The 12642-nt window shown below is 42.1% G+C and overlaps 1 protein-coding gene across 1 annotated transcript; it reads right to left on the bottom strand.

Annotated features, from left to right (window-relative positions):
- Positions 1-1048: 1048 nt before the first annotated feature.
- LOC146608760 (uncharacterized) lies at positions 1049-3385 on the bottom strand. The gene is made up of 2 exons (XM_085348683.1): positions 2260-3385; positions 1049-2124 (listed from the first exon to the last, which is right to left on the bottom strand). Exons 1-2 carry the CDS (start codon positions 3383-3385, stop codon positions 1049-1051), a joined length of 2202 nt encoding a protein of 733 aa, XP_085204809.1.
- Positions 3386-12642: the final 9257 nt, after the last annotated feature.

The following is a 12642-nucleotide window of genomic DNA, read 5'->3' as shown; positions in this document are numbered from 1 at the left end:
TACAGTTCCATAACTGTGAGAATACATCGATAGCATTTAACTCTAGTAACAGGCATTTGTACCAGTAAGCATGAAAAAGTAGGGAAAAGAACTAGTATGTAAGCACTGACTAGTACTGTAAAGTATATGTGTATATAGGTCAATCGTGGCTCAAGAGTTCGCAGTTCATCCTGTAATTGGAAGGTTGCCAGATTGAGCCCCGCCTCCGACAGTCTCGGTCGTTGTGTCCCGGGGCAGGACACTTCACCCGTTGCCTACTGGTGGTGGTCAGAGGGCCCGGTGGCGCCAGTGTCCGGCAGCCTCGCCTCTGTCAGTGCGCCCCAGGGCAGCTGTGGCTACAATGTAGCTGCCATCACCAGTGTGTGAATGTGTGAATGACTGAATGTAGTGTAAAGCTCTTTGGGGTCCTTGGGGACTAAGTAAAGCGCTGTACAAGTACAGGCCATTTACTGTGCATGTGTTTATGCTCAAGTGTATGAATAAATTAGTCAGTTTGAAACAGTTGCAATTTAAACAGTAGAAGAGTGGCACTATATTTATATATTTATAAAGAATTTCAAACAACAATTAATTGATGCTCAAAGCAGGTTTATTTAATTAATATCCAGATTTCCAATTAGTTCCGAATTGATTCAGCAGCAAATCACATCACCAGTCACTTCAAGGCTGTATGTATTATTGTAAGGTAGACCCTACAATAATACATACAGAGAACCCAACAATCATATGACCCCCTATGAGCAAGCACTTTGGCGACAGTGGGAAGGAAAAACTCCCTTTTTACAGGAAGAAACCTCCGGCAGAACCAGGCTCAGGTCGGGGCGGCCATCTGCTGCGACCGGTTGGGGTGAGAGACTGAAGACGTTTGTTGTAGGTCTGATTGAAGGACTGATGTGATGGTAAGTTGTCTGCTGCTCCGCTTTGAATATTGAGAGATTAGTTGATGGATTTCAAGCCAAATTGTGCCCAAGTTTAAGACCACATTCATTGCTTTTTTTTGTTGATGTTATTGTTTTGGGCTTTTTTTCCACAAGAATTTCTAGCTCCCCTAGAATTCTGGCCACCCAAACGATGATTGCTGCTGAGAGAGCACAAGGTTTTGTCCCCCTGTACTATTCATGTCAGTGCAGGGGGTTCTCCTTGAGAGGCCAGGGTGGAAAAAGGGATGCTTCAGAACCTCCGAGGGTGTTATGCGCTGATTTGCATCCAAGGCCAACATTTCTTTGATTAGCCTTACAAATAATGTTTGGCCATTTTCCGGTCCTCGCCTAACTTTCAGCAGTTTTTCGAGGTCATCGAGACACTTAAGTTTTATATATCGAGTTTCCTTGGATCGATAATGTGTCTCGTATTGAAATTGTTCTTGGGTCTTAAATGTCCAGCGCTGTTTGTTGTAGTTATCCTCGATGAAGTAGCAGTCAGTGTACAGGCCAGACTCTAGGAGATGATCTGGTAGCTGACCCTGGGTTTCAATTATGAATTTTAAAACATCATAATCGTCTTCCCCAGGATAGAGCGGCACCCCTGTAGCAAGCTCCACAGCTACCAGCCCCAGAGACCACATGTCGATTGCTTTGTCGTATGGAATGCCAAGCATAACCTCAGGTGCACAATAACCAGTTGTCCCCACACAGTCACCAGGAATCACTGCAGAAGCAGGACATGCGAGGCCAAAGTCTATGAGTTTGACTTTGACGGGAGACTCACTGCGGTTCACAACCATGATGTTTCCAGGTTTGAGGTCAGCATGCACTATTCCCACAGAACCCAGGTGGAACAGAGCATTTGCGAGCTGATGCAAAATTGGCCTGAGTTCTCTCATTGGGAGACCTCGGTTATTCCGGTCCCCAATGTAGTCCCACAGGCTTTGGTCGAGCAATTCGAAATTCAAGCAAATGCGCTGTCCATCGAGGAAATAGTCGTTCCATTCCACAATGTTGCACCTGTCTGGATCCAAGCGTCGTAGCTGCTCCAGGATGAAAATTTCCAGTTTTGCCTGGAGCAGAATTTCAGGGTCGCTCTTGTTGACTTTAATAGCAACGGTTTTGTTGTTTTTTGTATCGCGACATCTGGTTACCAAACCAAAGCCTCCTTCTCCAAGGAAAGCCTCTACCACGTGGTGATCTCCTAAAATGGCCCCTTCCGTTATTTGAAGATCATCTTCAGAGGCAGATGGGTTGGCTGAGGTGTTGATGTCTCCTTTTTGAGGAAATTCAACTGAGTTTTGGAAACTGCAGCTGAATTTTTGCAATCCATGACTTTTCCAGCTTGAAGGCTGCTGAGAGAGCACAAGGAGTTCTCCCCCTGTACTATTCATGTCAGTGCAGGGGGTTCTCCTTGAGAGGCCAGGGTTGAAAAAGGGATGCTTCAGAACCTCCGAGGGTGTTATGCGCTGATTTGCATCCAAGGCCAACATTTCTTTGATTAGCCTTACAAATAATGTTTGGCCATTTTCCGGTCCTCGCCTAACTTTCAGCAGTTGTTCGAGGTCATCGAGACACTTAAGTTTTATCGATCGAGTTTCCTTGGATCGATAATCTGTCTCGTATTGAAATTGTTCTGGGGTCTTAAATGTCCAGCGCTGTTCCTTGTGGTTATCCTCGATGAAATAGCTGTCAGTGTACAAGCCAGACTCTAGGAGATGATCTGGTAGCTGACCCTGGGTTTCAATTATGAATTTCAAAACGTCATAATCGTCTTCCCCAGGATAGAGAGGCACCCCTGTAGCAAGCTCCACAGCTACCAGCCCTAGAGACCACATGTCAATTGCTTCATCATATGGAGTGCCAAGCATAATCTCAGGTGCACAATAACCAATTGTCCCCACACAGTCACCAGGAATCACTGCAGAGGTGTTACATGCGATGCCAAAGTCTATAAGTTTGACTCTGACTTGAGACTCACTGCGGTTCACAACCATGATGTTGACAGGTTTGAGGTCAGCATGCACTATTCCCACAGAACCCAGGTGGAATAGAGCATTTGCGAGCTGATTCAAAATTGGCCTGATTTCTCTCATTGGGAGACCTTGGTTATTCCGGTCCCCTATGTAGTCTGACAGGCTTTGGTCGAGGAGTTCAAAATTCAGGCAAATGCGCTCTCCATCGAGGAAATAGCCGTTCCATTCGACGATGTTGCACCTGTCTGGATCCAAGCGTCGTAGCTGCTCCAGGATGAAAATTTCCAGTTTTGCCTGGAGCAGAATTTCAGGGTCGCTCTTGTTGACTTTAACAGCAACAGTTTTGTTGTTTTTTGTATCGCGACATCTGGTTACAACACCAAAGCTTCCTTCTCCAAGGAAAGCCTCCACCATGTGGTGATCTCCCAAAATGGTCCCTTTAGATATTCCAAGCTCATCTGAGCCGAAGGATGGGTTGGCTGACATGGTGTAAAGTTTGCGCTGTGAATTGGTGAGAAACAAAACTGAACTTGTTTTGGTTTCTCTCGTAAATTGCTCTCAAATCTTCTCAAAAGGGTTTTAGTTGCTGCAGGTCAACGTCCGTTAAGCATAAAGTAACAGGTGAGCGCTCCTATTTATAGGTTTTCGGATCAAAGCAAAGTTATGACGTCAGAAAGGATCAAAGCAAAGTTACCACGTCACAAGCGATCGAAGCGATTCTAATATGTGCGCATGCGCACATATGAGAAGCGATGGAAGGGTTCTAATATGTGCGCATGCGCACATATTAGAAGCGATGGAAGGGATTCTAATATGTGCGCATGCGCATACACGTGCTTGTTTGTGTAATATTGTTCACACTAAACTTGACCCTAATCAATTTAATATCAGTCAATCAAAGAAAATGTTAGTTTTGGAAAATTTTAAAATGACATAACTGACAGTTAAAACATTTTTTGTTCATGTATTTGTATTTGTATTGTCTTCGGGGTTTTTTTTGCATACCACGTCAAGCTTTTCTGTATATAGTCATGTCGTAGATTTCGGAGCAAACAAGAAATTGAATTGGATTTTAATATTGCAGTGCTTGGATTTCGGATTTGGTGCTTAAAACTTCTTGAAACTGTAACCGTATTTCATTCACCACAAAGAACTATCTGATTGAATAGTTTTCTTATCAGATAGAGAAATAAAACGAGTCGCAAAGTCTAAAAGCAACATTTGTCTGCCTGGGCTGTACCTCTGCACGTTAGTCTGTTTCAATGTGTGACCCCCCACCCCCTCCCTGATCAGTCGGGGGTGAGTGCGCTAATGTGCCTGGAGGCCGTTTTAATGAGTGTTTGCTGGAAAACGAAAAATACAAGAAGGATTTGTACGTTTTCACAACGGGGGAGTTGCGTAAGTACTAGTAAATAATTTTCTCGAGTGTGTACGTTACACATGTTATTTGTTTAAAATTGGTATTATTATTTTGCTAGCTAGCAAACTCGCGGGACAAAGGATTGAAGTGCACTCAGTGCGATACAATACGGTGGCGCTATTCTAACAGTTAGTTATTGCAGGGTAACTTGTAGAATATGCTGTGAATTGAACCAAGATTACACAGCAGTAGCAGTAATACGAGTTACTTCCCTCAAGTGAAAGCGTTAAACGTTAGCCCGATGCTTAACTAGCCAACGTCAGGCTTTCTGATTGAAGGCTAAAAGCGACGTTGTCACCAAGTAAACAGAATATTGATGATATTTTTGTGTATCGCTGCAGCCTTTTCAAGTATTAACCTGGTGTCTTTGGGAACAGCTTAGGGGGAAATGACGGTAATATGACTGAACCATATGGGAAGAAAGAATAGGCACTTTTTGTGCTAGCGAAGTTTCCTCGCTTTCATTCAAAATCTGTTTATCATTAAACAATTGAAACATGATGGCTTCGAGCTGACATTGAGGCCTGTGGGGCACTATCAGCCACTGAGACAGTAGACAAGTGACTATTTCACACTTTAAGGCTGCCTGTTTATTTAAGGGAGATGAACAGTACATTCTAACTGTACATAATAATATCAATGATGATAGATTAAATAAATGGGTTTTTGAAAGACGCTTGTGCATTTTTAAAGTCTAAAGTGTTGAATTGATCTGAGTATGTCATGTGTTCAAAGCCTCTCCCAGTCAGTGCTGTTCTCTATGCCTGTCTTACTCTACATGATGTTATTAGCACAAACACTTTAAAGGTGATAATTAGGTCTACAACAATAACACAGACTGCAATGTAGTTAAGCGTCTTACAGTTAGTTTTGAATGAATGAACTTAAAAAACAACACAAGCAAAGATCTGTCTCCTCCTGTTTTTTGTGTCACATAAGAAAGAAGCATCAATATCTGATGAGAAGACTTATTAATTTGGCCTTTCACGTGGTCTTACTCAGGTGATGCGAAGTGAAATATGCATCCTTTTTATGGTAATGTGCTGGAAAATGTTGAAAATAGACATTAAACGTGCTTACAAAGTGCTTGAATTTGACCCTGAAAGGTGTATGAAGCCAGAAAAAGTCACACTTGGAGTAAAAACCTCTCATAGCAAGTTAATCATATTCAATTGATTTGATGCTTTCAGCACAAAATTTAGCCACACAGTCAGGACAGCGTCTGATTTACCTTCATCGGTAAACGTGTTTATGCAGTACATAGTAACAGTGTGGCTGAGTCCTCTGGTTCAAATCAGTTCCAGTACATTTGGAGATGTAAGTCTTAACCTTTCACATGCATCGGGAAGGAAAAAACATTTAATCTTCACAGTACTGCCGAAGTGCAGCGATACATTGTGAAGTGCACATTTGCATTTGTCATACAGTACCGAGCAAAAGTCTTGAACCACCCCCTTATTTTTTCGTGTTTTGCCAGGTCAGTCTGTGTTAACGGTGTTATTAACTGCATTCTTCAACTAAAGAAGTGAGAACAAATGATGTGGGCTTTTGTTTTTTTGCAGTAGGCTGCAAGTAAATGTGTACAGATACAATTTAAAATTGGTTCTTTGTTAAGTTTTCTGGTCCTTTCCGTGACTTAGGTGTCTGTTTATGTTTGAATGTTTCAGAGATTAGTGTGAAGGGTCTTAACAGACAAAAAGTGGTCAAATACAAGCCCTGGATTAAAAATCAGAAACACTTTAAAAAGCCTGGAGAGCTATTCCTTAATACCACTTTAAAGATTACAGGGAAGTCCGGATCCCTGGAAGCAAATGAGGGATGGCTCAAGACTTTTGCACAGTGCTGTACATGTCATGTTCCCTGTTTTATAGCTCAGCTGAAACTGACACATTCTCACTAACTGCTTCTCATTTTCTCCACAGTAAACTTTGACCACTTCCAGATACTGCGGGCCATCGGGAAAGGAAGCTTTGGAAAGGTAATGCAGCCTCCATTTTTCACGCCACTTGTATATTGTTTGCCCTTAATTACCCACCACGGTCGTCATCTCTAAAGAATCAGTGCAAGCGAAGCGAAATGTGCTGGGATTACACTTTAGTTCTCGTGTGCTGCTGTTATTTAATAACAGTTATAAATGCAGCTGATGTAATTATTTCTATAAAGTCAGTTAGAGGAGAGCCGATTTCTATTTCATCTCACTCAATCTAGGTGGGAATTTTGACCCCACGTCTCAATTTAATTACACAGCAGCAAAATTCTGCGGCTCTATTTGTCATCGCGCTCAACGGTTGGGCTGAAGGCAGGAGGAGAACTTAGTGTGTGTGTGATACACAATTGGGGCTGCAGAGATTGGAATAGTTTACCTTCATTTTAAATATCACTGCCCTGTGCACATTGTTGGCTTTAAAATTCAAACTTAAAGAGTTTGTAAGTAAACTGGCTGAGATGAGACAGACGATGCACCGGGTCCTCGTCTGAGTGCTGGCTTTCAGTTGTGCTGTTTCTCTTGCCCAGCCATGCACACACAGACACTGTGCTACACTTACACAGTGAGACAGATGCTCACAGAGACGTCCAGATACATTTTGTCCTTGCTGGAGGTCATCTTGTGTTTTTTGGCCCACTGTGGCCTCACACCGAGCTCCTGCTGTTTTTTGAACACTTTAACAGCACCAGTCTTTAGCTTCCTGTTGAACACACTTAAGTGGGGGAGGTGTTATTATTAGTGGTAAATGATTTGTGTATTTGTTGGACGCACCTCAGAGCAACAGGAAACATGACACGACACGCTCCAGTAACCTGCAGTCTTTACAGTGAGGACACACAAACATTAACCCTCTGCTCCTTACAGAAACTCTCTAAATCCTGTAAGTTTCTTGACTGCCACTTGGAAAGTTGAAACTTCAGCTCCCTCCACAGATTTTCTACAGTACTGATGTCTGGAGACTGACTAGACCACTCCGTGATCTTATAGCACTTCTCCATTAGTACATACTCAGATCAGCTTGCTGTGACTCATTTTCCATTACAATCAAGTACCACCTAATGTGCGTGGGGTCATTACAGCAAAGCGGCCCGATGTCCATGTTGTCATTTATGAGCAACACGAATGCCACAACAAAGGAAGACGTCGCAGCGATGATGTATCTGTGGCTTTTTGTCACACTTGGAAACCACGGTGTTGTGCAGCTATTTGCCTTGTTGCAGGGTTTTAAAAAAACTGCAGTTTTGATTTTAGTGAAAGACAAAAGCCAATCCGTGGCCTGCAGTCTGACGATGTCACATTTCCTGACTGCTTGGAACCCCGACTAAGTCGTCCTGTAGCCCACATCATAATGTTTCCATCTCTCTGCTTGACTGCAGGGATGCTATTTTTTGCATCACACTCCTATTTCAAAAGGTCAGTTAAAGCCACATAATTTCGTTTCATCTCCCCACAGCACTTTCTCCAAAGTCTTCCCTGAATCATTTAGATGTTCACTGGCACTTGAGATGGGCCTATACATGTTTCTCCTTGAACAGGTAGCTACCCTATGTTAGCCTAGCTTTCTATCACTGATGCTCTGTGTGTATGCTGCTGCCTCTCGTCTCGTGTTACTTAAAAAATTAACCCCACAGCTTCAATAACCGTATCTAAAAATCTCTCAGTGAAAGTTACGGTTGAAGGTTTGGAAACATTTTGGGGTAGCCAGTGTTAAATAGAGACAGGGCCACATTCTTTATCTAGTCATTGTAATGAAAGAAGCACATTAAAAACTATATGAGAGTTTGCTTTTAACAAGCATGTAATGACTCTACTTAAAAACTGAAGGTAGCATTTTGTGGATGTTTTCCCTGCTGCCCGATCCCATCAGTCTCTTAAAGCATCATTTTTTATGCGCCCTGGTGTGACAGAGGTTTCATGGCGCTACAGGTTACCTGAGCACATCAGGTATATTACGGTTGAAAACAAGTGCCCGGCCTTCCAGTGGGTGGTCGACCCCTCGTGCACAGCTCAGGAGTCTAAACGACCCAGCAGTTATGGACATGTGTGTTTTTGGTGTGCTGTCCCTCCTTCTCCCTGCTTGCAGGTGTGTGTGTGTGTGTGTGTGTGTGTGTGTGTGTGTGCCGGCGTTTCTGAGAGCACCTGTTTACAGGCACCTTCAGGCCTGGTGGGTGTGGCCCTGCCAGGTGGTTGGCCACACCTGAAGACCATCACACAGCTGATCAAGCCTTGTCGGAGGAGCTACTTAAGAATGCGGTGGCGCTCTCTCTGACGCTGGATCATTGCGTGACTTCACGTTAGTCTCTCGGCCAGTCAGTACGGATAGTCTGCCGCATTGTATGTGTCTTACGGCTGCCTGTTTGTTATCTCCCCAGGAGAAGCGTGGAGACGAGAGGGCAGCGAGCACGGGGTGCTCAGACACTGAGGAGCGGAGACAAGGAACACTAGCACTGGGAAGACGACATTTCACGGGAGTCGGGAACGCACTGCGGATTTATTGTTATTTTCCATTCACTGTAAATAAACGCACTGCTTGCATTCAGAGCTCCGTGCCTGGCTCCTCCTTCCTCACATCCCCACGGTTGACGCTGGACAACCGTGACAAATAGCTGTTCTTAGATTCATTATTAGTTCAACATTGACAAATAGTAGTTGACTAATATCAGGAGCCAAAAAGAAAACAAAAAACAAACTAAATAAATATTTCAGACGCTGAAAATAAATTATTACGGTCGTTTAAATTTGCTGTCAGCAAGTTAGGTCTAATACATGTAGTCAATCTAATGAATCAATATTACATGTAAAAAGTACAGAACTGAAAATAAAACTAAAATATAACGGTAAATGAACTGGTTCTTGTATAAAACCTTTCTACTCTCTACAACTTGCCTCATTCATGCACTCACTTTTTTCTATGCTTTTTCTCTGTAAGTGCTTTCTATCTAACATTAATACGCATTCATCCTCCCGATGGATGCATCGGAGAGCAACTTGGGGTTAGCATCTTGCCCAAGGATATTTGGCATGCAGGCGGGGATTGAACCAGCAACTTTCTGATTAGTAGGTTTCCTGCTCTACCTGAGCTACAGACACCCCAATTTGTGGTGCTTTGGAAACAACACGTTCTCATCCCAACAGGTAACGATGCTATGTGACAAATCATCGGTATGTGTAAATGTGTTTTTTGTTCTGATCATGAATCGCTTTGTAAAACAAGACCTGATAGGGTTAAGGTTAAAGTTATGGTTAGAGTTAATGTTAGGGATAGGGCTGGAATGGACGGCTGGAGCCTCTCCTCCAAGTGTGTGTTACTGCCGCCATCAGCATTCTGTTGTATGCTTTTCTCTGTAAGCGCTTCGAGCCTGTACTTTTTTGCTTTAGCTGAGTAATGAAGTTGAATCAGTACTTTAACTTTCACTGGAACAATAGTATTTTTACTTCTACTTAAGAATGTCTGATCTTTTGCCAACTCTGGCTGTCTCTCAGTCTTGGAATACCCACTTGTTGTCCAGCGGTGTCCTGGGAATATGGGAACTAGACAGACTGGGGAAACAATGGGAGGAGACACAAAGATGGAATCACTTTTACCATCTTTTATGTATTTGCTGGTCGTCTTATTTCTTCTATTTTGCAAGCACAGTGTTGCAATCATTGTCTTTGTGGTACAATGACACAGGTAGAATGCAGGTGTTTTCATGTAACACGATGCCAGAAAGATGAGTAATGTGTTTTGAAGAGAAGATAAAACATCATGTTTGAACAAAGATAAGCAGCAGACACGTCTGTGTGTGAGTTATTCAGGTTCAGTAAGAAGGTAATATGTCTGCAGAATTTGTAATTCTTATGAAGATATTGCTTGTACAATAAATAAAATCCCTTTAACTTCTTCTTCTGGAGAGTGTCTTTATATATTTAGTCATTTATTTAGCCTTTATTTAGTACTAACTCTAGTCGGGGATATATATCAGAGTTTACTTTCAGATATGAGCATTGTGTTTCCTGTGGATGAATGAATGAATTATTTATTTATGTATTTTTTGAAAGACTGGCTCATGTAAAATCTCTGAAAGTATGACACAGCTCTCCTGTTACACTTTATGGACTCCTGAGCTTCACCATGAGGGCCTGTCTTTATTCACTGAAATCCACTTTTATAATGAATTCACAGTAATCACTGACACCTTCAGAGCATTACATTCATTAAAGACGTCTTCTACACCTACTCTTCCAGATGACCGACACATACTTCAACCACTGCAGGTTAACCAGCCACTCATCAGTAAAGCAAAAACTAAATGTAAATGTCCTCATGTGGAAAAGACTGAAACACAACTCCCACATATCACTAATGTAACAGATCCATTTAGGGAGAGTGAGAACACTAGGCTGGATGTGTTTTAATGCAGGAACATTCATCATGTCTTGAGTTCAACAAATCATTTACATTGAATATGTGAGCTGGATGGTTACACGATACAATGTGATTGTCAACAATAACTGCAATGAACGCTGGTTTGAGGGCGGAGTCAAGGAGGCCATTTACGTGAAAAGGGAAAGACCCTCTCTGAATCAAGGAGGGGGCCTAAGGGTACATCTGTCACCATCTTACAATGCTGTGATTGCAGCCGTTCTCCAACTCTCTGTGAATGGTACTCAAGACCATTGATCAGTGGTTGTTGATCAATGGTCATGAGAATTTGCATAATCATGATTAAGGAACTGACCTCCCAGCCCATTGTTCCTTCAGTCGGCTGGTTTCTCTGACTGAAAACGCTACGTCCAGAAGAACAGAATCAACTTTTGGAGATTTACTTCCCTGGATGATTGAGCACGCATCAAGACCTTTAATCAGGCCAACAAATATCTTGTACTCAATTTTAGCAGCAGCCATTGTGACACTGATGATAAAACTTGTGTAAAAGTGCGAAGCTGTAAAAAAGTAATTATAAAAAAGCATTTTTGTAGCTGAATGTTACTGGATAGCTGTTTCATCTGTAACACATCAAAATAACCTAAGGTTTAATAGGCTATAAGGAACACACTCACTTCCTGAGCCCTGGGCAATAAGAGACGTTTTGTGTTTTATAATTTATTGATATGTTTGATCCTTTCTGACCTGCGTTAATGAAGCAGTCATTAGAGCACCATGTCCGCTATAATAGTTCTGTAGTTTGATGCTTGAGTCGTTGCAGACTTGTTGAAACTCCCTCACCCGTCAAAGCAGCGTCTTTGTTATTGGAGTCCAGCAGATGGCAGTGTTTCACTGTCTGACGGCTGTCTGAAGCTTCAGCTGGTTTATCCGTTTGCTATGTTTGCCATGTTACAGTGGGGAGGAAAAACTCCTTTTTGACAGGAATATCTAGACATGAGTGATTACTGCAGTGGGGCACTATCTGTGCTATCTATAAGAAATGTTAGCAACAATAAAACTCTGAGGATCAGGGCTCCATTTCACTCCAGTGTTCAGTGGCATTTTAAAAGAGTGAATACCGACGCTGAATGTCTTTGTAAAGCAAAAGCACTTTGTTAGCCTTTACAGAGCAAAGCTATGGATCAATGTGCAGTGAAGAAAAATCCAGGTGGCCAGTCTGTCCTTTCCTAACCAATCACAGAGCTCCTTACATTGTTGCGCTGGAGAATAACTAAATATAATATAAAGATGATATTGAAAATAATCTTTTGTAGAGTCACTACTTAGTGGGCAGAGGACAGTTATCACTTTGCTGGATGCTTTAAAGTCGCATGTTCTGTATTTGCAGATTAACAGGATATTAACAGATTAACAGCTTTCATTAGACTTCATATGATAATCAACAGTGAAGTGTTTCTCTTTCAGTGTTTATTCTTGCTCATTGAATGATCTCTGTTCAGATAATATGCTGCACTCATCTCATGTTTCTTTAAATACGGCATCACTTGTCCAGCTGTCAAACTCTGAAAGAGTTACAGTTTCACCACTGAGCACTTTGAATGGTTATTCTTTTATTTAAAAGCACTTATTCTAGCTGCATCATCAATACGACAAAAACTGTGACTTCAACAAAAATGTATCTAAACATATTTAGGGGGAAATGTTCCTACACCCCTCATGTAAACGTTACACCTCCAAAAGGGAGAAATAATCAGAATAAGGCGTAATCATTGTCTTGATAATAATGACCATGAAAATGAAACTAGGCCTACCTTTAGTTCAGCACACTCAGTGTTGCATAAAGACATGCGAACATGCCATCATCCATTCTGGAGCCTACTTTTAAAAAGAGCGAGCTGTTTATTCTGGCTGAGTAGCAAACAGAACCAACCATGAAAACCTAAACTGGGAAAACACTCGGAAACCTT

Source organism: Diplotaxodon limnothrissa, linkage group LG23 (genome assembly GCF_057381915.1).
Source record: "Diplotaxodon limnothrissa isolate DT_005_m linkage group LG23, D_limnothrissa_male_GT1.1, whole genome shotgun sequence".
In the NCBI taxonomy this organism is placed as follows: domain Eukaryota; kingdom Metazoa; phylum Chordata; class Actinopteri; order Cichliformes; family Cichlidae; genus Diplotaxodon; species Diplotaxodon limnothrissa.
This window is presented reverse-complemented; position numbering and strand designations above follow the sequence as displayed.